The 24,725-nt window shown below is 34.4% G+C and overlaps 1 protein-coding gene across 1 annotated transcript in view; it reads left to right on the forward strand.

Moving 5' to 3' along the window:
• Positions 1-24,725, forward strand: part of BAZ2B (bromodomain adjacent to zinc finger domain 2B) — a 299,967-nt gene that overhangs the window by 238,238 nt on the left and 37,004 nt on the right. The window contains exons 22-28 of the mRNA XM_039237514.1: positions 8,834-8,974; positions 11,563-11,817; positions 12,584-12,798; positions 13,655-13,729; positions 14,535-14,778; positions 21,226-21,288; positions 22,268-22,412. Of these exons, the coding sequence (XP_039093445.1) occupies positions 8,834-8,974; positions 11,563-11,817; positions 12,584-12,798; positions 13,655-13,729; positions 14,535-14,778; positions 21,226-21,288; positions 22,268-22,412 (1,138 nt within the window). The remainder of the gene's footprint in view (positions 1-8,833; positions 8,975-11,562; positions 11,818-12,583; positions 12,799-13,654; positions 13,730-14,534; positions 14,779-21,225; positions 21,289-22,267; positions 22,413-24,725) is intronic.

A 24,725-nucleotide genomic window follows, 5' to 3' on the forward strand; every position in this document is an offset into this window, starting at 1 on the left:
TCTGCCTGTCATTCCAACCTTACTCCATACAGTTTGTCTCTTAAGTACCTTATTTCAGTCATTTTTGTTTTTTATTATCCTAGACTGCTGTTCTTCCACCAAATAGTCAAGTGATTCTTATTTATTATTTAGTTATAGATCAAATGTTAACTTGTCAAAGACGCCTTCCTGAAACACCTAATTTTGCCTTTTATATACCCCATTTCTTTCATCTTATTTATTTTACACTTGTTTGTGGTCTGTTTCCTCCCAGGAGGGTAAGATCTTTGAGGACAGGAATCTTGTCTGTCTTGTCTGCTACTGTAGAACCAGGTATATATTTGGAGCTTAGAAAATTATAGTGGAATGAATGAATGAATGAATGAATGAATGAATGAATGAAGTTAAACTGAAATTAGCAGTTAAAGAAAACAAATTGATGATTTAAAAAATCATTAAAGAATGAATACATTATTATGTTTTCTGTCTATATAATTTTTTTAAAACATTTTCAGTGTTTTTATTATTTTTATTTTTGAGAGAGACAGAGTATGAGCAAAGTAGGGGCAGAGAGAGAGAAAGACACAGAATCCAAAGCAGGCTCCAGGCTCTGAGCTGTCAGCACGGAGCCCAATACAGGCTCGAACTCACCAACCGTGAGATCATGACCTGAGCTGAAGTCAGATACTTAACCAACTGAGCCACCCACATGCCCCTCTATAATTCTCTTTATGTAATAATAAATAAAATATTTTATTTTACTCTAGGTGATTTTCCTTCCTAAAGTTAAACATTCAAAGAACCATTATTTAAAATAGCAATATAACAACATATATCACAAAAAGTCCTTTATTGGAATATATGATGGAATCCCTTATGTAAAACTGAGCTCTTAAAATATTGTTATCCTCTGATAACTACAGATTTGTGAACAAGAACCAGTTATTCTGATTTGTTCCTCTACTGAATGCTACCTATAGATCTGTGATCATCTAAGTATTTTTTTTTAATTTCTTAAACTATTTTGTGCAGAGCATTAGATTAGATACAAAATCTTTACATGAACTTGTGACCTCAGTGAATATTAACAAAATATTCCTATATGCACTTGTCCATTTCCTTTTTATTATTTAACATGCAAAAGATGTAACTTTAATGCCAATAATAGTCATATCTTGGCTTCATTTTCTATCTCCTATTACCTATATATTTTTTTTTGTTTTTAACTATTAAAAGAACAAACTTTTTACAAAGTTAAAGCCATGTGATACCTAGGCAGGGCCAACTAAAAATTTTCAACTGGGGAGCATCTTGATGGCTCTGTCAGTTGAACATCCACCTCTTGATTTCAGCTGAGGTCATAATCCCAGGGTCATGCAATCAAGCCTGCCTCTGGCTCCGTGCTAAGCAAGGAGCCTGCTTAAGATTCTCTCCCTGTCTCCCCCTCCTTCTCCCTCTCTCTCTCTCTCTCTCTCTCTGCCTCTCTCTCCTGCTTGTAATCTCTCTGTCTCTCTAAAATAAAAATAAATAAATAAATAAATAAAATTTAAAGAAATATTTTTAAAAATTATGAATTGGCTTATATGTAACCCTTGATTATTTTAATACCTTAGACCTTTAATTATTAGATTGTGAAGAAATAAGAATACAGAAGATAAACAAGATTACAAATGCTATCAGTAATTAAAGAATTGAGATTAAAAAATAAATTGCTTTCACCTATTAATTAAAAATCTTCTATAACATCTGAAGTTATCCCAAGAAACTCCCCATATCCAGCAAAGTAAGAAGATAACACAAATGCCACTTTTATGTTCGTCTATGTACACCACACTGATCTAATTTTTTGATTTAGTATTAACTCAATAAATTTTTATTAAAATCCCAATTTCTTTAGGTTTTCCTTTATATATATCTGTAATTAGTAAGAATATTCAGACTTCTGTAAAGTATCTTACTTGTTATTAGTCTTACTAATTTTATTTATTTTTATTATTCTTTTGATGTTTTATTTGTTTCTGAGAGAGACAGTGTGAGCAGGGGAGGGTCAGAGAGAGAGGGAGACACAGAATCTGAAGCAGGCTTCAAGCTCTGAGCTAGCTGTCAGCACAGAGCCCAACGCAGGGCTCGAACCCACAAACCGTGAGATCATGACCTGAGCCAAAGTTGGACGCTTAACCAACTAAGCTACCCAGGCCCCCTACTCTTATTAATTTTAAAGGATCATGAGTATCTCATCATAGTTGATAAATATTTTTATAAGAAAATATAAGAAAGAATAGTCTCATGAATGAAAAAGGCTTATTTCTTAGTATAATTCAAGTATGATATGAGACCCATCTGCTCTCATTATTACTAATCACCAGAAAGAGGTTGGTTTAAGCAAGGTGGCAAAGTAGCTCAAAATCTCTTGCTTCATTTATTAAAACTTCAAATCATACCAGTCACATAAATTTATAATTATTCATATTAACTGAATAATCAACCATAGTAATCATCTTTTATATGTCTCCCTCCAAGGATCAATAAACTACAAAAGGTTGTTAAACATACAGTTATCACAGAATGACTTTGTCAGCACTTTAAGAAACAAGATCATAAAATAGAAGAGAATAGTTTTCAGAAGTTATCTAATAAACAACTTAAAAGCAGAAAAACAGTGTGTAAACCCTCCTGACCCATGATTCAAGCCTTGAGACTATTTTATAATCCTATATTTATATTAATCATGAGTTAGTGAAAAATGAAAAGAAAAAGTAGAATTGTATATGTAGCTGGGTTTGTTTAAGCAAACCCATTTTTCAGTTGAAGACATTATAAATATACTTACATGGTATACTTGTATATTGTACTTATGCAGTGTACTTATAATACACTTTAATTTTAAAGTAAAATAGTCTAAAAACAAATGTGAAATGACTTTATGTTAACTATACAATAAAATGTTAAATGCCTTATAACAAGTTAATTTTTGAAAGATTATTATCAATTTAGATATAATTAGAATCTGATTATCTGATTCAAGAATTATTAACAATTTTGATTTTAATTTAGGAGACATTCGTATAACAGTAACTATTCTACACAGTATTTATAATCTCAAGTACATACAGACTTTTATGTGATACTGTCGAAGATTTTAAGAAAATACAATAACTGGGAGGTTTTAGTCTTTTTAAATATTATACCTATAAAGTAAAATTTTTATTAAAGTATAAAATGTAAGGATCTCTTCAGTCATGTGATTTATAAGTTTTTCATTTGTTTAAACATAATTTTCATTATATTTTAAATATAAAAATAGTCCCCTTTAAAAAAAATTACCCTGATCTACTCACATTCCATGTTACCATAAAACAGTATTCCTTTTAATCTTTTTATCTGTCTTCTATAAATGGCTTGTATTATTAACCTTATTTATTATACTTGTATTCTTCCTACACCCTGAGGTAAACCTGTGTCGCTTAACTTATATTTATATCTTTGAAACTTAAGTACAAGTTGCTGTCAAAAGAAATACATCTCCTAATTATGCCCAGAACAAACACCTAAGAGACCCAGTAGCATCGTAAAATGCAAAAAACATAGGCATCTTTGCAACATGGTCTCCTAAAAATATCCTGTTTTGCAATCTGATAAGTTGTAAAAGCTTACAATAGCAGGTCATTCTACTACATCCATTGTTTGATTTTTAAACTTCTGTAATCCTAAAATAGAATAAATTTATTTCATACATTTATTATTGTACTACAGATTTCTGGAAATACTGTCATTTATGCTTTGAGAATCCCTAAAGTAATCTTTTTATGTGAGTAAAAAACTGATTTTGAAATTTTCACACTATGTATTTTGGGCTGTTTAGGATAATCTAAATTTAATGCATTTGCTATGAAAAGTTGTTTCAACTTTGAAATGAAATTTAAAGGACTTTTTTTTTTTTTACAAATAGTTTATTGTCAAATTAGTTTCCACATAACACTCCGTGCTCATCCCCACAAGTGTCCTCCTCCATGCCCATCCGCCCCTCCCCCCCACATCCATCAGTCCTCAGTTTTTGTCAGCATTCAAGAGTCTCTCATGGTTTGCCTCTCTCCCTTTCCCCCACCATTTCCCCCCTTCTTCTCCCCCTTGTTCCTCCGTCAAGCTCCTCCTAATCCTCCTATACGTGCAAACATATGATATTTGTCCTTCTCTGCCTGACTTATGTCGCTCAGCATAACACCCTCAAGGTCCATCCATGTTGCTACACATGGCCAGATTTCATTGTTTCTCATTGCCATGTAGTATTCCATAGTATAGATAAACCACATCTTCTTGATCCATTCATCTGTTGATGGACACTTAGGCTCTTTCCATGCTTTAGCTATTGTGGAGAGTGCTGCTATGAACATTGGGGTACATGTGCTCCTATGCCTCAGCATTTCTGTATCCCTTGGGTAAATTCCTAGCAGTGCTATTGCTGGGTCCTAGGGGAGTTCTATTGTTAGTTTCCTGAGGAACCTCCACACTGTTTTCCAGAGGGGCTGTACCAGTTTACATTCCCACCAACAGTGGAGGAGGGTGCCCGTTTCTCCACATCCTCGCCAGCATCTAGAGTTCTCTGATTTGCTCATTTTAGCCACTCTGACTGGCATGAGGTGGTATCTCAGTGTGGTTTTGATTTGTATTTCCCTGATGAGGAGGGATGCTGAGCATCGTTTCATGTGTCTGTTGGCCATCTGGATGTCCTCTTTGGAGAAGTGTCTGTTCATATCTTCTGCCCATTTCTTCACTGGGTTGTTTGTTTTTCGGGCGTGTAGTTTGGTGAGTTCCTTATAGATTCTGGATATTAACCCGAAATTTAAAGGACTTCTTAAGATATCAGTAATATTTTCATATAGAAAATTCCGTTGCTATAATTAAAATGATTAAAAAGATATTTTATTATAAATGATTTATATTCCAAAAATTCATTGACTTCAAGAATCTCTACATCTAGGGGCGCCTGGGTGGCTCAGTCGGTTAAGCATCCGACTTCGGCTCAGGTCAAGATCTCACGGCAAGTGAGTTCTAGCCCCTCGTCAGGCTCTTTGCTGACATCTCGGAGCCTGGAGCCTACTTCACATTTTGTGTCTCCCTCTCTCTCTGCCCCTCCCCTGCTCGTACTCTGTCTCTCTCTCTTTCAAAAGTAAATAAACATTAAAAAGAATAAAAGAATTTCTACACCTAGAAAACTAGAGGAGATAGGAGGATGAAGGCCAAAAATATTAAGAGGAACCATACTAATCTCTATTGTTTACAGTCCATCTAAAATACAGTCAGGAGCTATATTTTTTTGGTCATTTGTAGGCAATCTAAGTTATTGCCCTGAAATTTAACCAATGTTAATGTAAAATATGTTTTATCATTCTTTTCATATTATGATAGATGTTTTAAGTCTTCTCTGATAGGTCAAATGGTTTGTTGAGGAATGTCCTTGCAAAATAAGAAAGTTCCATTGTGAAATCCTAGCATTTGACATAGTAACAAAACATAATATTATATCAAGAAAAGGCTTAGGTGAAAAGTTGGTAAATATTGCTCTTTCAAATGGTATACCAGGTCTAGAAGTGAGAATACTACACAAATTTAAACATCTTCAAATTTGGCCTAAAATACCACACCTGCTTTAAACTTTAGTTTCTGGAAAAAAGTGTCAGAAAATAAGAAATCTATTTAATTTCTATATGAGGAAGGTGTATTTGCAAGCCAAATTCAATCATAATATATGCAATTAAAATGATTAAGAAATTAATAATGTTGGAGTAGATCTGGGAAATATGTCTTAGATATTTTAAATTCCCAAGTATAAGTAGAGTATTATTAATATATGTTAAAATCTGCTTTTGTATATAATTGAAAATCGAAGACACCTATTATTTATGAGGAGAATAAAAAGCAGGCTTTATTTCTGTGTTAAGGAAGAGAAGTTCTATATTCCAGGCAGAGGAGATGGCATATACAAAGGTAGAGTGTTACAACTCAACATGACGTGTGGGGCAGAGAGGAGGAAGGTGGTTTTCACCATGTGTGTGCACCTGTCTTGGCTTTGTTGCTTTTCTCCTTCTTTTCCTTCTCTTCCTCATCTCTTTACTCCTCCTCTTCCTCTCGTCCTCCTCCTTGTCCTTTCTCTTCATCATCATCGTCATCGTCATCGTCATCATCATCATCACCATCATCATCCAAGCAATGCCTCAAACTGGTTACACTATCTTCTCAACACAGGTGTATCTCATAATATAACCAGAGTGTGGGAACTGTACTGGGAATCATGACATAGCAGACCAAAATTTGTGTAGGACTAGATCATGATGGTCTTTATAAACCATGTTAAATATTAGTTGATTGTTGAGGGGACCCAGAAGCTCTAGTTCTTTAGAAGTTATCTTATATCTGAACCACAGGATTTCTATTAGTCTTATAGAGTTCATTAAAGTTCATTAAATAAATTAGTGAGTAAATTCACCAAATTCACTGCATTTAGAAATGTCATGTTTCCTGTGAAGTATCCCTAATACATCAAGACAAGAATGGATACTTGTCTTTAAGTAATAAAGGCCCTACAGATTTCTACGATTTCTTGGACATCTTCATTTTTTCCTAAAAATCTATGTCATTTTATTCTCCATTCCATATTATAGCCATGCTTTTAACTGGAGAAAATACTGCCTATCACTAGCTAAGGCATACTTGCCTCGTGACATCAAATGCACTCTAACTCATTGTCTATGTATCATTGAAGTGTTACGTACCCCCAGATTGCTGCCAATGTGGAGTTAGCACAGCAAAGAAAGCATCAGTGTTACACATGCCCTTCTTCTCTTTTTGAAAAGAAATGGTGACCAGTTTCAACAGTTTTTAGTAAATTTTAATCTCAGTTATTAGTTTTGTAATTACTGTTATGAACATCATTAAGAATTCTGAGTTAGTCCTATATAGAAGAAAAATTTACACCAGCCACTTTGAAATCTATAAGAGACATTTGTTTTTTCTGTTGGTGATTGTAATTCGTTATTCTGGTGAATGACCAAAAAGTTTTCTCTTCCTTGGAAAAATTCTTAGAGCAACATTTCATGTGTTTATAAATTAAAAATCCAATTCTGGGGAAAAATTGTTCTACCAATGATAATTTGATTTGAAAAATCTATACTGCATTGTGGAGATGTTGCATGTTACTTGTGTATATTTTATGTCATTAGACCCTCAGAAACTGCTTTGAGTTTATAATCGATAAGATTAATTGTAGCACTTTTTTGGTGTCAATAATCTTACAGAATAGCTTCCTTTTCATTTTCCTTCCAAATGCCTGCTTGAATCAGTAACCCAGAAATTTCGAAGCAGTATAAAAATGAGCAGTGACTTGAGCATATTGTATAAAAAGGCTCTCGTGACCCGGCCTCTGACTCTGTATCATAATACTCAGCAACTATTAAACCTGCAACTTACACTCCACCCTTGAAACTACTAGCAATTTCTCAAATACACTGTGCTTTCTCTACTCTGCCTGGAATATATCCTCTCCAGTCCTCTCTGTTCCCCTCCCCAATCCCCCCCCCCCCCCCCCCCCCCCCCCCCCCCCCCCCCCCCCGGTGGCATGCCCTCTCACAGCAGTGTGCTGTCTTAGCCATGGTAATTGAAAATAGAGATGGCTAGAATATGTGCAGGAATGCTACTATAGAATAGGAAGCATTAAGTGCAGTGTTAAAATTATAGGTTGGGCTATGAGAATTAAGGGAAATTGATAAGAGAGAACAGGTGGTAGTGTTTCACTAAGATTCAGATCCACTAGATGGGATTATGACCTTCCTGGCTTTAGTGCACCAATATAAGGAGGTAAGGAAACAAGAAGTTCATCAAAAAATGGGAGATAAGATTGAAAAAGAAGAGAGTTTGAGTTCAAAAGTAAGGAGTTGGACTTTATTTTGTTAAAAATAAAAAAAAAAATGAAAGCTTTTTAATCAAGAAAGAGACATGACCTGCTTTACAAAAGTAAACTCATCATTAACGTGTCAGGGATGTAAGGTACTAGGTTAGGACTGCCTGATGATTCTACCATTATTTCTCCTCTAAATAAGAATTGCATTTGAGGTATAGCAATAAAATAATACACTAATACTATTAAAGAAAATCTCTTGACTTCTTCTTCCAAGAGAGTGTCATCCCCTACAACAGGGAGACAGGGCAATTATTTCCATATTGTTGTCATTACTGAAAATATTTTTTGAATGCTTTTGGAATTGCCTTCAGAATTCATTTTACATTCCCTTAAGTGTTGTTTATAGTGGCAAATAATATTTTGATTTCATTACAGATGCTATTTTAAGACTAGCTAATGTACTTTGAAGGAACTGCTTTTGTAATTCAAGCATGTTGCTTCCACTTTCATGCTGTAAATCCTCCCTTGCTTCCTAGAGCTACACAAAAACTTGTGTTAATACTAGCTAAGTGTATTTTATATTTAGTTACCCATGTGCATTTTATGTACCTGTCTTATTAATTAAGTATTTCATTCTCTTAATGTAAGCTGGGGAAGGATTGAATAAATTCTGAATAATGGAATAGTCTGAGTTGAGTATAATATGTGTAATATAAACACACACACACACATAGACACACACACATACAGTCATAAGATTATTTCAAATTCAAAGGGTGAAAACACTGAAAAGCAAAATAAGCTATTGTTTCTATGTAGTTCCAAGTCTATTCCTAAATCTCTTAGGGGAATTCTGTTCATGGAAATAATAACACTTTGTTAACTTTATAAATGTTAACTGGAAATTTTTCAAACACATCCAGTGATTAAAGAGAGTTTTGGACATGGTTTTATTTTTAGGAAAAAGAACGGTTGAAGCAAGAAAAACGTGATGAGAAAAGATTAAATAAAGAGCGTAAACTGGAGCAACGAAGATTAGAATTAGAAATGGCAAAGGAACTAAAGAAGCCTAATGAAGACATGTGCTTAGCAGACCAAAAGGTAATTTATCATGTAAACCATTTCATTAATAAATTTAATTTTTCCTGTATCTCACTTGATTCCTTTGCCAGAGTTGCCATTATGGAAGCCTTTTGTTTTTAATTAGATCAGTAGATTTCCAAGTCTAGGTCAATCTGTGTTTTCTGGATGGCCACCAATAAACCTCTCTAGAGCCCCTATGATAATAATGGCACTTCTTAATATGTAAGTGGAGCACTGTAAACCTTTTTATTTTCTTACTTATTTTGAGAGAGAGAGAGAGAAAGGGAGCATGCACAGCGGTGGGGCAGAGAGAGGGAGAGAGAGAGAATCCCTGAGGTGGGCTTGAACTCACGAACCATGAGATCATGACCTGATCCAAAACAAAGAGTTGGACTCTTAACCCACTGAGTCACCTAGGTACCCCTAAACCTTTTTAAATTTAAGTAGAAATACTGAAGAAATCCCTAAAGATGAATTATAGAAGTAGATAGGATTTCTATGTGTCATTTGGTTCTTCACAGGCATTTAGGTACAGAAATTTCTAACTCCTCACCATGCCCCTGTAGAAATTTACATAAACTAAGATTTATAATCTGTAACCTCCTACAATGCTTTAGTAATTGTAGCTAACTTTTATTGAGTATCCTTGCTACATGCCAGGCACTATGCTAAATGCTTTAAATGAGTTCTCTCATTTAATCCTCACCATAGTCCTGTGGAACTGGTATTTATGCCCATTTACAGATGGGAAAACTGAGACACAAAAAGGTTAAGGAACTTGCCCAAGATTAAACTGCTAATAAATTGCAACTTGGATTCAGTCTCCAGTTTGCTAAATTCCAGAATTCATGCTGTTGATTACATTGAAAGCCAGGAAGTATGTCCAACCAAATTACCTCCTGTGTGTTTTCTCCTCCATCATCCTTCACAAACATGTAATGTGGCTAAAATATATTAATATATATATAAGTAGACATGTGGAAAGACCAAAATAATCTTGGTAGCGGGTATGATTTCACATATTTATGAGTAGAGATCTATTTTGTTTGTTGCCAAGAAGATGGTATTTATAGAGAATTCTATCGATACTGCATATCATCTCTACAATATTGCCTTAATAATATATTATTTTACTTGATCAATAGCATCTATATTTACTTATATGCTATATTCATCAGATACACAAATAATGATTGTCTCTTGACTTGTGCAAGCTCTCTTCTAAAGTGCTTAAAGCAGGGGGCCTAGGTGGCCCAGTCAGTTAAGTAACCGACTTCGGCTCAGGTCATGATCTCGCAGTTCATGAGTTTGGCCCTCCATTGGGCTCTGTGCTGACAGCTCAGAGCCTGGAGCCTGCTTTGGATTCTGTGTCTCCCTCTCTCTCTTCCTCTCCCCCACTCACACTCTGTCTCTTCGTCTCTCTCAAATAAATAAACATTAAAAAATATTTGAAAAAACAATGGTGCTTAAAGCAAACTTTTAACACTCCAGTGAGGATTTTATTATATTAATATTCTATGTACTTAGCATAAAATGAGAAAGTATACATACTAAGTATAGTCAATTGGATGTTGGAAATTTCCCAAACCCAGAATGGGCATATACATTAGTTAACACATTTAATAAATCTTGAAGTGAGTAAATATTTTTTAATCCTATGTGAGCTTTATCTTCCTGCATCTTTCTTTTTATTTAAATCAATATGCACTGTATCAAATATATGTTCATTTTAAACCTTACTTTTGTTAGCTTTGTTCTATACATTTTTAGAATCATATGGAAATGTGTGTGTATGATAGGGTTCAGGAAGAAAGTCTCCAAATTAAATGTCTTTCTTTTTTTAAGTTTATTTTTATTTATCCTTAGAGAGAGAAAGAGCAAGTGGGGAGGGGCAGAGAGAGAGAGACCAAATCCCAAGCAGGCTCCATGCTGTCAGCACAGAGCCTGATGGGGGACTCAAACTCATGAGTCATGAGATCATGACCAAAGCCATGCTCAAGAGTCAGTTGCTTAACAGACTGAGCCACCCAGGTACCCCCGAATTAAGTGTTTCTTATGTTATCTAATTTTTGCTCCAGCTGTATAAACCATGTTTTATAAATATATAAGTTAATTAAAATTAGTGTTCTCTTTTGCAGAAATCTAAGTTCATGTTGAGTTTAAGCAAAATTTATTGTTGGTTATTTGCATTCAAGAACCTATCTATACTTAATACCAGGGGAGTTGTAGAAATGCCCCCAGAGGATTTATAATCCAGAGAGGAAATCACTGGTATAATACAGTAAAAAGAAAGCTAGCGGGGCACCTGGGTGGCTTAGTCGGTTAAGCGTCCGACTTTCGCTTAGGTCATGATCTCGCGGTTCGTGGGTTCGAGCCCCGCGTCGGGCTCTGTGCTGACTGCCACCTCAGAGCCTGGAGCCTATTTCAGAGTCTGTATCTCCCTCTCTCTCTGACCCTCCCCTGCTCACGCTGTCTCTCTCCTCTCTCCTAGAAATAAATAAAAAACATAAAAAAAAAAAAAAAGAAAGCTAGCAACCTATTTTACTACAGAAGATATAAAATCCTGGCTTTTAAATTATGTGTATTTTATTTTGTTTTATTTTCAGCCTTTGCCAGAGTTGCCTCGTATTCCAGGACTTGTTCTCTCTGGAAGTACATTTTCAGACTGTCTCATGGTGGTGCAGTTCTTACGAAACTTTGGTAAAGTTTTGGGCTTTGATGTGAATATTGATGTTCCAAACCTGAGTGTTCTTCAAGAGGGATTGCTAAATATAGGGGACAGCATGGGTGAAGTACAAGACTTGCTTGTGAGGCTCCTGTCAGCTGCTGTATGTGATCCAGGTCTAATTACAGGATACAAGGTAAAAAAATCCAAAATATAATTTTTTTAAAAATTTGTACTGTCAGTGCATTGTTAGCTGGTGTTAGCACATTAGCAGAAGGTTGTATAAACTGATCTAATTTTTTCCCACGTCTCACCAAGTTAAATGTAGATTTGCTTTAGGTTAAGTTGGCACAAACCTAGAAACATCTGATTCATAGAACCTAAGGAATATAGATCATTCCCAGATTCTTGTTTTTCTCTAGCTGTCAGCAAAAAACAAGTTGATTTAAGGAAATACCCATGTGATATCAGACAAAACAGAATTCATAATTCCTAAACCAATTAGAATGTATGGGTACCTTTTAAAATTATACTGTATTCTCTCTGAATCACTGTGAATAACTCAGGCTAACCAAAGCATCTACAGACTAGCACATTAAGACTCTGTACTGCTCAGTGAAAACCCAATAAGTTAAAATTTATCTTAATTTCAACTAAGATACACATTTCAGTCAACTTTGCTGTAGATATTGTTGTACAATGAGAAGCTGCCAGATGCACCTGTTAATTATTCTTCTATCTCCCTATTCATTCAATATAGCAGGCAATGGAACCCATCACACCACAGAGCCAGAACACAGTGATAATGCTCTTGAACTCACCCCATACCAGTACTGATAAAATGTGAATAAAGTCCTTGTCAGTAATATCTAGATCATGTAATATCAATATTTTAAAATCTTATTGTCTTTATGTTATGAATGGCTATGATCAATACTGATAAAAATGCCAAATTTTTATAGGCCAAAACAGCTCTTGGAGAACATTTGCTGAATGTTGGTGTGAATCGAGACAATGTTTCCGAGATTTTGCAGATTTTTATGGAAGCCCACTGTGGACAAACTGAGCTTACTGAAAGCCTGAAAACCAAAGCTTTTCAGGCTCATACCCCAGCACAGAAAGCCTCAGTCTTGGCTTTCCTGATCAATGAACTGGCATGCAGTAAGAGTGTGGTAAGGTAAGCAGACTTTTCTGGTGATTCTTTTCTGTTTTGAGTTTGTCTATTACACAAAATAATACAAATGTTCTTACAGAAATTTTGAAATCATAGAGTAGCACAAAGAAAAAAATTATAGTTACACTTAACCTCACCATTCAGAGATAATTACTGCTAGTAATATTTTATTGTATTTCTTTGCAGTCTATTAAAACATTGGGATCATACTGTATATAGTCTTTGTAATTTGTTTATATAATAATTTTGTTAATTATATACTGAAATGTAAATATACCTATTTTCTTTTGTTGTGGTACCAGAATCCAGCACAAATGAAAGAATACAGAATTTTTCTTTTTTTGACATCTTTCAATCATAGATGACTACCTGATTATCCTTAGTAGGCATTCCTAGAATTACCTAGCAACTTTTTACTTTATTATGTGCTAATTCAATCTTAATAATTTTTGTTTATTAATTTATTAATTTGTGCTTAAAAGTGCTTAATCTTATTTAAGAGTAAAGTAATTTCTCCACTCTAGTATTTCAAGATTTGGTGAACAAATCCATATTCATCTTGTTCTTGCTATTTATTATTTTATTTAAATATGTTAATTTTAGTCTTTTACCTTTGTAGAAAAGGATCAATCCAAATATTTTGGAGCCATGCATTTCTATAATTACTTGGCATTTTAAGTTTTCTATATTTCTTTAAGCTATGATCATGTATTAATATAATTTTCAATTGTTTTTGCTATTCATAGGCAAGCATTTTTACTAACTAAAAAACTATCAATTTGCTTATTGCCAAATCAAAGTATCAAAGTGTCCCATAATTGATTAATTTATGCCTTCTAATAAATTTTTGCATTGACAGTGAAATTGACAAGAACATTGATTACATGTCAAACTTGAGGAGAGATAAATGGGTAGTAGAAGGTAAACTTCGCAAGTAAGTCCTGTTTCACTAAAATTAGTTTACCTTTTTTCCTTTGTACAAATTCCCCTGTAAAACATAGAAATTACAAAGATAGAATTTCAACTTTATTTCATCTAAGAATTAGGAAAGTTAAAGCTTAATTAAGATGAGTTATGAAATTAATGAAATTCAGGGTCAGAATTTACAGTGGACATAAGATATAGTGAGACTCATTAAGCTCATATTCTTCAAACTTAAAAGACACTCCATTTATCTTTATTTCAAAAAAAATCAAACAATCACATTTTCTAAATTGTTGTTGCTCTCTTTTTCCATAAATAGAATCTGTTTGGAACTACCACTTTTTTAAAATTGCTTTCTAATTAAAGTTTACTTTTACAGAGGGTCTAACATATACAAATGTATTCAGCATTAAAACTTATTTAGTTTCCTGCCAGGAAATTAGGTAACTTCTATGTTAAAAGGGTAGTTTTCTTTGCAGTAATTTGATTGAAATTTATTCAGTCTAATAGTATGAGATCAAGAGTTATCACTTGGCCATTGCTAGAGTTAATCTTTTCAGCCTTCTAAGTTTTACTTTTTTAAATATGTTCTAATTCCAAAAAGATATCCTGAATAATTCTTGAGAGTTGATATATTCTATAATTTCAGGAAACATATGTGTTAAATTTCCTTAATTCCACTTTTTACTATCATTGATTTATTGCTTACTGGCAAAAATACCTGGTGATATTTTTTATTAAAACTCATGTTTTTTAAAAAGTATAGAGAGAAGACTTTTCTCCCATATCATCATTTTTTTTTTTCATATTTAAAGGCTTAGGATCATTCATGCTAAGAAAACAGGCAAAAGAGACACTTCAGGTGGCATTGATCTTGGGGAAGAACAGCATCCATTGGGCACACCCACTCCAGGACGTAAACGAAGAAGGAAGGGGGGAGACAGTGATTTTGATGATGATGATGATGATGATAGTGATGAACAAGCTGATGAAGATGAAGAGGATGAAGAAGATAAAGAAGACAAAAAAGGGAAGAAGACTGATATCTGTGAAGATGAGGTAATTAAGTTAGGTTGATTTTAAACTCAACTAAGACTGCATAACATATTGGAAAAATAACAGAATTTGGAGTCAAATGGATTTGTGTTTGAATTCCATTTTGACAGTTAGCTGCCTCAGTTTCTTCGTCTGAAAACTGAATGTTACAACACTCACTTCACACAGCTTTTTGTGATAATTACATTACTATTGAATACAGTGCCTACCATAGAAAGCACTTACACTGAATAAAAGAAGTTTTTCTTTTTATATGATGACTTGAACATTCTCCAGAGAACTATGCAGATTCCAAATTTGAGGTATTCCCTTTTATCTATTAGCATAATATCTTACATTTGTAGACTCCTTCATGCCTTAAAAATGTCAGGTTTAGTGAGATTGGTGTATTTCTTAAATACCTGTTTATTATGTGCCTAGCTCTGGGCACTTTTGATCAAAGGTGAATAAGGCACTGAAAATCCCCTCTCATTTTATGTTCTCACTGAGGAAGATTTGCAGTAACCGAATATAATGTGTTAAGTGTTCACTGATTTGACAGGAGTATTTACAATGTGCTAGTCGGTACAAAGGAAGGGCATTTAGCCTTTGGAGGAATAAATTCTCACAAAGGCCTTCTGGACTCAATAGTTGAGGCTACAAAGTGGGCTCCATGTTGCCTGGGGAAGAATCTGTAGAAGTATTCCAGGCAGAGAGAACAGCATGAGCTGTTCAGGCACAGAAGCCTGAAACCACAACATGCTTTTGCCTTAAGAGTTACAAGTGCTTCAGTGTTACTAGAGAGGCTCCTATCCAATAGCTGTGAACTAGGATTTTATACTTGTTTGGTGATAGGAAGCCATCGAAGGGTTATAAGTAAAGCAGTGACATAGTTGGACTTGAGTTTTAAGTGACTCACTATAGCAGCTCTGTGGAAGATAGAAATAGATTTGGGTAGGGCAAGATCAGAGGTGGGAAGATCAGTTAGGAGATATTGCAGTAGTTTAGATGAGTTGTGAGGGTGTCTGAAACTAGACCAGTGGTTGTTGGGATGAAGAAGGAGCAAAGGATTCAATAAATACTTAGTGTGAAGAATGAGTACTATTTGAAGATGGGCTGTGCAGGTTGACAGAGGGGCAGGATTGATTCCCAACTATCTGGCTTAGGAGATTATATATTATTGTTGCCATTAACTGAGAGAAATCAGGAGAAGCAGAGTACATAGATGATAGGGGAGGAAGGCACATAGTTGAAGATAGGAAATGATGGCAGGCATAGTTTAGATATGTTGAATTTGAGGTGCCTTTGCAGAACTTTAGCAGTCAGTTGGTTTTAAGAATCTGAAGCCCAGGGGCACCTGAATGCCTCAGTCAGTTGAGCGTCTGACTTGATTTCAGCTCAGGTCATGATTCCACAGTTTGTGTGTTTCAGCCCCATGTCATATGGAGCATGCTTGGGGTTCTCTGTCCTCTCCTATCTCTGCCTCTTCCCCTGCACCCTCTCCCTATCTCTCTCTCTCTCCCTCTCTCTTTCTCTCTCTCGCTCTCTCACACACATACCTCTGTCAAACACATAAACTTAAAAAAAATCTGAAGCCTGAAGAATTTAATCTTGAAAATATAGATCTGAAAGTTATTAGCACATAAACAATAATTGAAAATCATAAGATAAGTTTTCACAGGAGGATGGATTTAGTGAATAGAGTAACAGACTGAGGTTGGAACCCCAGGGAACATCAATATTTAAGATCTCACAAGGCTTATTGCTGAAGAAGGAATAGTCGATGAGGTAGGAGATTTCTGTAGTGGGTCAAGGAATAGTCAATGAGATAGGAGATTTCTATAGTGGGTCAAGGATCCCCAAGATCACCTCCAGAGTCTGTGATTTAGTAGGAGGACTCACAGAATTCAGAATCTAGTCATGCTACGCCTATGAATTCTTACTGCAAAAGGAAACAAAGCATAACCAGCAAAGAAAAAAGGCATATCAGCCAAAATCCAGAGAAAACCAGGCCCAAGTTTCCAAAAGTCTTTTCCTAGGGGAATGACACAGAATGAACTTAACACTTCCAGCAATAAGTTGGGAAATATGTGAAATGTTATATACTAGGGCAGCTATTAAATACCCAGTGCCCAGAGTTTTTACTGAGGGCTGTCACATGGGCACCCCCTGCATAGCCTGTGCCAAAATTCCAGACTCACAGAAGAAAAGTATGAACCCATTATCAAACAGGTTAGTGAGCCAGTCTTAACAGAATGAAGGAAACCCTTTAAAATCCAAGTTCCTAGACATCAAGGGGCAACCTTGCAAGCAAACTTTCAAAGGATAGCATAATGTTAACTCTTTTCTACTCATGTTGTAATAAAAACCCAGAAAATCAAGCATTTCTGTGATAAACAGTGTTAAGGCAATAGGAATCTAGTGTGGTGAGGACTGAAAGTGTTCTCTGGATTTGGTAACATAGATGCCATTGGTAACCAAAGCCAGCACAGTTTCATTAGAGGAGAGAGAGCAGAGCCAGGCTGTGATTGAGAAGAATTAGAAAGTGAGAAAGTGAATATGACTACTTTAACCATTGTCACTCAACAGAAAGGGTAATTCCTAAGACCAAAGATTTTTCAGATGTGAAAGACATGAGATGATTTTTGGTTGAAGGGGGAAAGAGTCAGTAAAAAGGGATGGGGCTTTGAAGAATAAAGACAAGAAGAGAATATTTAATGATAAAAGGTCCCTAAAGATTTTGGAGGGAATTCAATCAAGGTGGAGGGGGTAGCTTTGAAGAGTTGGCTACAGAGAGGAAGGCAGGGTCATAGAGGGGAGTGTGTGTGTGTGAGAGAGAGAGAGAGAAAGAGAAAGAGTGTGTGTGTGTGTGTGTGTGTGTGTATGAGAGAGAGAGAGAGTGTTTAAGGGAAACTACCATAAGCCACAGGAATGGAGATGTATAAGAGGGAGATACAGGTTGAGATTCACCTTTTACCAGTAAAGAATGCTAGAAATACTGATAAGGCTGCAGAATGACACTCAAAAAAGAATTTACTGTCAACCATTCCTTCTGCCCTTGATGTCAGGAGTGTTTAGCTAAGGAAGTCTAGAAAGAACTTTTTTCCTTTCCTGCATCAACTAAGTACTCCTGCAGAAATAAAGAAAAAAAGACTTAGAGGGATGAATTTATTGATGGAAAGTGTGAAAATAATGTCTAATCAAGACCAATGATAAATTACTGGATCAAACTTTTGACGGCATCTGGATAATGTGGAGGAACTTAACAATTACAAGATCATGTGCTACAATTCTCTTCAATAAAAATAGCATACATGCAAAATGTTTTGAAAAATTCTTCCCCATCTTATAGTTAAACCAAAAATAATAAAAATCACTAGAATAAGCTTTGCTTCTTTTGAGTGCCAATCTGAAAAGGAGACTACATTGAGATTCCTTGCACAAATCAATTATTTCATAAGGTCGTACTTTGGAAACCACTTGATCATATGTTTCATGCTGTGACAAATAATGTGAAGGGTATATAATTTGGATATCAGAATTGTAATTACTCAAACAAAAGATACCATTTATAACCAATCTGCTTCATTTGGCAGGTGGAGCTGTCTCCATAGCAGGAATTAAACCTTTCTGACCAATATTAATCACTTTTTCATAGAATTAGTATCACTCTTCAGCATTTAATGTTATAAATTGTTTTAAAGTGTTAACTCTCATAAATTTTAAAACTCTGTTTTGGGATTTCAGTGTACTCTACTGGGCAATTATCCCACTAAATTAGAGTTTATTTACAGAAATTATTAGTTTGGTCTGGCTTTCTTTTTTCACATGGAAAATTAACAAACCATACATTTCTTTTTTCTTTAAGTGGAATTAAAAATCATTATTAATTATTTAAAAATCATCATTAATGGTTTTTAGACCAGATGTATTATTTAAAGTACTACTTTATTTTTTTATGAATGTTGAATTATAGAATTAATTAGATTATAAGGTTTCATTGATCAAAATCCTGGCAAAGTATATCTTGTTATTAATGTGAGAAAACAGTTTAAAAGCTTTTAAAAATAATAAATATTTTAGGACCTAAGAAGCCAAATTAGCATTTACTTTAATTGATTTGAGGGCTCTTCTTTACAATGAAGAACTGGCAGCCACTTATCAATTTCCTATTTAATAAAAGTTTAACTATTTAGTGAATCTGACTGATAGGCACATCATTCCTCCAAAAACTGATGTGGCCTCTTGTTTAAAGTATAGCTCATGTCAGTAGTTACACTGCTTAGAGTATTAATTGCAGAGGCCCACGTGATCTCTTTCAGTTAGAAAATCCTTCCCTGTATCTCAGATATGATTCCCTTTTCTTACTCTTGATTCCTTCAACACATGGAGTATTCCTAATACTTAGATTTGTTTTGAAACCTTTGTGAACTTTAACCGCACGTTTTTAGCATGTAAGATTATGTGGACAATTAACCTCCAATATATAGGGACAAATAATAGCCCTCTCTTTTGGATGAAAAACCATGGAGAACTATGACAGGGATAGATTATGTGTTCTTAATTTTGTCATTGCCTTTCTCTCTGGTCTTTCAAGTTCCTTCGTGTCTCTTAACATTATAAGGACTATTTGTCAAAGCTTTTTTAAGTAAAACTTCAGTAGACAGTTTACTCCCTTTTCATCATAGGAAGAATCTTAGAAATAGCAGTTAGTTAATTTGGCTTAGAAAGTTAGACGTTGATGTCTAATTTCAAATACTTGTTGAATGAATTATATTGAATTATATGTTTATATAAGGAAGTTATCAAACATTTATGTTCTGATCAAAAGATTGGTTTAGAATCATATAGATATGTAAATATGTCTTTGAGAGTCAAGCTTTAAGGATTTTAGGTTTCTTTTAATCCCAAATTGAAATCATGTTACTATTAGCACAAATAATATGCCTAAATGCTTCTATAATTTGGTTCACTAGATTTGGATAAGGGGTGGATAAGTTATGGATAATAGTAAAACTAATGAGATTTCCTTTCACTTCCTTGTACTGGGGAGATAAGCATACCAGTCTAGAAATATCTGTTCATGAATGGTTGGTGACAGTGTAGCTTTATAAAAATGCTTATAGAAAGTGGATATCAAAAACAGGTTTCTGTTGTTGTTGTTGTTGTTTTATCCTAAAATATACCTACATCTTCTCATTAAAGTACAATTTTCAGAAAGAAGGAAAGTAACTGTATTTATATATTAGATGCCAGGAACTATGCTAGCTATTTTCAGATCTGTTTCTTATGTAGTTCTCATAAAAATCCCATGTTACAGGTAATGTGATCATCAATTTACAGATAACAGAACAGTCTTTGAAGAGTTAAGTAATTTGCCTACATGAAGTAGGGCAGCTGAGATTCAAAGAGGCACATATAGCTTTTATTATTTAATGCCTTTCCTCTCAAATATAATTTGGGGCAAGTTTTCCTTTATTTATTTACTTATTTTCTGCAATGAAGAAAAATCAGTCACATATATATTTCCCATTTATGAATATAGTAGAGATTATTTTTCTTCTAAAAGCTCCATGTGTGCAAAATGTTACTTACCTTCTTTGCTCTAAAAGGGACTCAACTAATGGTACTAAGATTTTTGCAATCCCCAGATGTAAAGCCTGAACATCATAGTTTACTCCTTCCTTTATCTCCCTCACCCTTCTCTGCCTCATATCCATGACTTGTCAGGACTTGGTTTTAATTACGTAATGTCTCTTATATCCATTTGCTTTTCTCCTTTTCTATTTCTTTGATCCTAGCAAGGCCCACATTCTCCTACCCTCTCAAATCATTGCAGGAATCTACTAATGAGATTTACCAGTTCTAGTCCTTTCCATGCTCCGGACCATCTCACAACTGTTATCAGACTAATATTTATAAAGCATAGTTCTGATGTTTAATGTCCCTCAAGGGATATTATTGTCCATTGCCAAGCATTTACAGCTCTGAACAATTTAGCCCTAAACTCATCCTTTCCTCATCTCCTACCTTATCTCTTGATGTACCTTTAAGGTCATGATATGTCAAACTCTTTCTGGAATGCCCTGCCCTTTTTTCTCTGATCAGTCAATTCCTAAGCAGTCTTCAATAGCTGATTAAAACACAACTTCTTCTATGTAGCCTTTCTTAGTATAGATTCCCCCTAGAATAAATCTCATCCTCCCCTGAATTCCATGACTCTTAATCTCTGCCTATGTTAAATCCTTATAGCTCCCTACTATTTGGTGGTTTTCATTTTTTAGTGTTAATATTTTATTTGTCTCCCTACCAGATTATTAATTTATAAAGAACAACTGAGTCTTACTCATTTCCATATGCATATTCCAGTACTTTGCATATAGAAGACTTTCATTACATATTTGCTAATTGATTGATTAAATAAATAAATCTTAAAAATGGGTAAATGATACTGTATTTTGTTATGTATAGGATGAAGGTGACCAAGCAGCAAGTGTTGAAGAGCTAGAAAAACAGATTGAAAAACTGAGTAAAGTAAGCACTTTTCAGATTACAGTTAACATCTTTGTTTGCAGTGTTTTAAAGATCCACCTTGTATGGAATTAGTTTTTCTGGCTCCTCACATAAAAATAAGATTTTTATAAGTTATTAAAATGAGGAGCTCTAGAAACATTTTCACAATTAAACCTTAAAAGTTTAATAAGAAGATTAAAAACCTAAACTTAGCCAGGGCCTGTATTCTTCAGCTCTTTGTTTAAATACAAAATATAAGTAAATGCATAGTTTTATTTCATGAAAGTAATTACTTTTAAAATTCAGTTGAATATCATGGTAATAGTTTCAGCATCTTATGTTTTATATTATTATATTTGTGGATTTTATTTACATTGGATTTATAAATTACAGATTTACATACTTTTGATTTAAAAGTTGAATTAAAATTGAATTTCAGTAGTATTAGTGGAGTTTCAAATACTTTTGTAAAAAAAAGATGTATTTTTAAAAGTATTATGAGATTAATATTATGGGATACCTATATATTATATCAATGTTAGATTCATCCCAAAATTTAGTCATATGTTGCTTAGGTTTACAGTATGAGTATAAAAATAAGCAAATACAGGTACAGTTAATTGCATATGTTGTGAGAGTTATTTGTTCTACACTATATAATCCATAGAATTGAGCCAGTTTGCTCCGGCCAATAAAATAGTTGATCACATTGCTTATTACCAAGCATAAGATTTACTTTACCAGAAGATGACTGGTAAAATAGAACATATTTTTAATCCTTGGTAACAAAAATATTCCAATTACTTTTAAAATAATTACTAACTTTGTAAGCATTACTGAAATTGAAGTCAGGCATAGAATATTTAGCTCTTTTGCTATGTGTTCCCAGTAGTGAAATTTATCTGCTTATTAAAGGCATAATAAGTGTAAAGTCACTTTTATATTAATTTTTAAAGCACTTGACACGCATAGCTTAATTATATGCATCATTTTTTAACAGCAACAGAGTCAGTACAGAAGGAAGCTCTTTGACGCTTCTCACTCTTTGCGTTCGATGATGTTTGGCCAGGATCGTTACCGACGCCGGTACTGGATTCTTCCCCAATGTGGGGGAATTTTTGTAGAAGGCATGGAGAGTGGTGAAGGTAGGAACTATTCATCTGTTACGAAATACTATCAAAAACCATACTTTGAAAAGCCCTGTTACTTCTTCAAGATATTTTATGCTTCCAGAGTCAAATTTGCTTTATGGATAAACATTGTAAAACCTTGATTCCCATTTCTTTTGAACTCATTATGCTTCTTTCACTGATAAATATTCCTTCCCTGTTCATGATTTCTCTTCTGTCACTCTTTCTGACATCACACATAAATTATTGTTTTCTTATTTAGTGGACAAAGATCTTCGCCTGTATTTTCCTTTATAGCAGCTTCTCCGTTTTTAATTCCTTCCCATTGTCAAATTTTTTAATGTGTGGTTTATTCTTCAACCTTTGCAACAAGCATCCATCCTGACAGCATGTGTCCCTGGAGAGAATTTGTTTAAACTAAGACCCTTATCATAATCTCATTCATCTTGAAATCTTGTTAACATTTGAAATTTATGATCACCTCCCTTTCCGTTAAACTTTTTTCTTTCTTGAGTTTTGTCTTAAACCACACAATCCTTAATGTTTTTTACCTTTAGACTATTTTCTTCCTGTCTCCGCTTGTGTTATATTTACTAATTCAGTACCCAGTACATTTATATGCAGGCTAAATGGTCTTGGAGTGAACTTTTCAGGACCGTATGTTTGAGTGTTTCCAGATGTCTAAATTCTGATAACACTGAGAGTATTATGTCAGTACTTGCATGCTTCAGGTTGTCGATATAGCTCCATGGTGATGCACGTAAGCAAAACCTTCTTTTAACGCTTTTTTTTTTAATACTGTGCCAGGCATACAACTGCAGGAGGTTGAAAAATAAATAAAACAAAATCCATGCCTTGTAATATGTTAACAGTCCAATGGAAAGAAGAGATTGATTAATCACAGACATGTGCAGACCCCAAATTTTATAAAGTAGTTGTTTTTAGCAACAACTTTTTAAAATAAAAATCTTTTATAGGAGGGCAATTAATAATGCATGTACTTAGAGTTGTGGCTGGCATTTAAGCATTATTGGCATATATTACACAGTAATATATTTCCTATGGCTTCAAATTACATGAAATAAGAGTATAAAATCATGTATTAGAATTATATGTGAAAGTCACGCCTTGCTTTTTCTGGGCAAGAGTTGCTAATGGCATCAGGGAGGGTACATGGGAGCTTCAGTTACATTGTACTTGTTTTTAAAAATAGATGTAGATGGGTCAGCATGTTGGTTTAACAGAATAGTGTGATGGGTTTCTTTATTAACCGTATAAAATATTTTAAAATAAAAATAATTCAAGCATGGAAAAAATAGTAATAAATAAGGAAATGGGACTACATCAGTCTAAACAGTTTTTGCACTGCAAAGGAAACCATCAGCAAAGTTAAAAGGCAACCTACTGAGTGGGAGAAGATATTTGTAAATCATATATCAGGGGCGCCTGGGTGGCTTAGTCGGTTAAGCGTCCGACTTTCGCTTAGGTCATGATCTCACGGTTTGTGGGTTTGAGCCCCGCGTCGGGCTCTGTGCTGACTGCCAGCTCAGAGCCTGGAGCCTGTTTCAGTCTGTGACTCCCTCTCTCTCTGACCCTCCCCTGCTCACGCTGTCTCTCTCTCTCCTAGAAATAAATAAAACATTTAAAAAAAAATAAAAAAATAAATCATATATCAGATAAGGGACTAATAACCAGATTATATAAAGAGCTCATGTGATTCAAAGCAGAAAAATGACCTGATTTAAAAATAGGCAGAAGATCTGAAGAAACATTTTTCCAAAGAAAACATACAGATGGCTAACAGGCATATGAAAAGTACTCAACATCACTAATCCTCAGGGAAATGCAAATCAAAACCACAATGATATGTCACCTGATGCCTGTTAGAATGGCTAGTATCAAGAAGACAAGAAATAACAAGTGTTGGTAACAGTGTGAAAAAAAGAGAACCTTTATGTACTACTGGTAGAGATGTAAATTGGTAAAGCCACAATGGTAAAGAATATGAGGGTTCCTCAAAAAATTAAAAATAGAACTACCATATCATCTAGCCATTCCACTTCTGAGCATTTATCCAAGAAAAGGAAAACACTAACTCAAAAAGGTATATGTGCCCTCATATTCACTGCAGCATTACTCACAGTAACCAAGATAGAGAAACAATGTAAATGTCCATCAATGAATGAATGGATAAAGATGGTAGGGTCTAACACACACACACACACACACACACACACACACACACACACGCACACACGCCCCATGTACATTATTACTCAGCCATAAAAAAGAATAAAATCTTGCTATTTGCCACAAAATGGATAAACC

This window comes from Hyaena hyaena, unplaced genomic scaffold (genome assembly GCF_003009895.1).
Source record: "Hyaena hyaena isolate Hyena2069 unplaced genomic scaffold, ASM300989v1 scaffold_126, whole genome shotgun sequence".
Classification (NCBI taxonomy): Eukaryota; Metazoa; Chordata; class Mammalia; order Carnivora; family Hyaenidae; genus Hyaena; species Hyaena hyaena.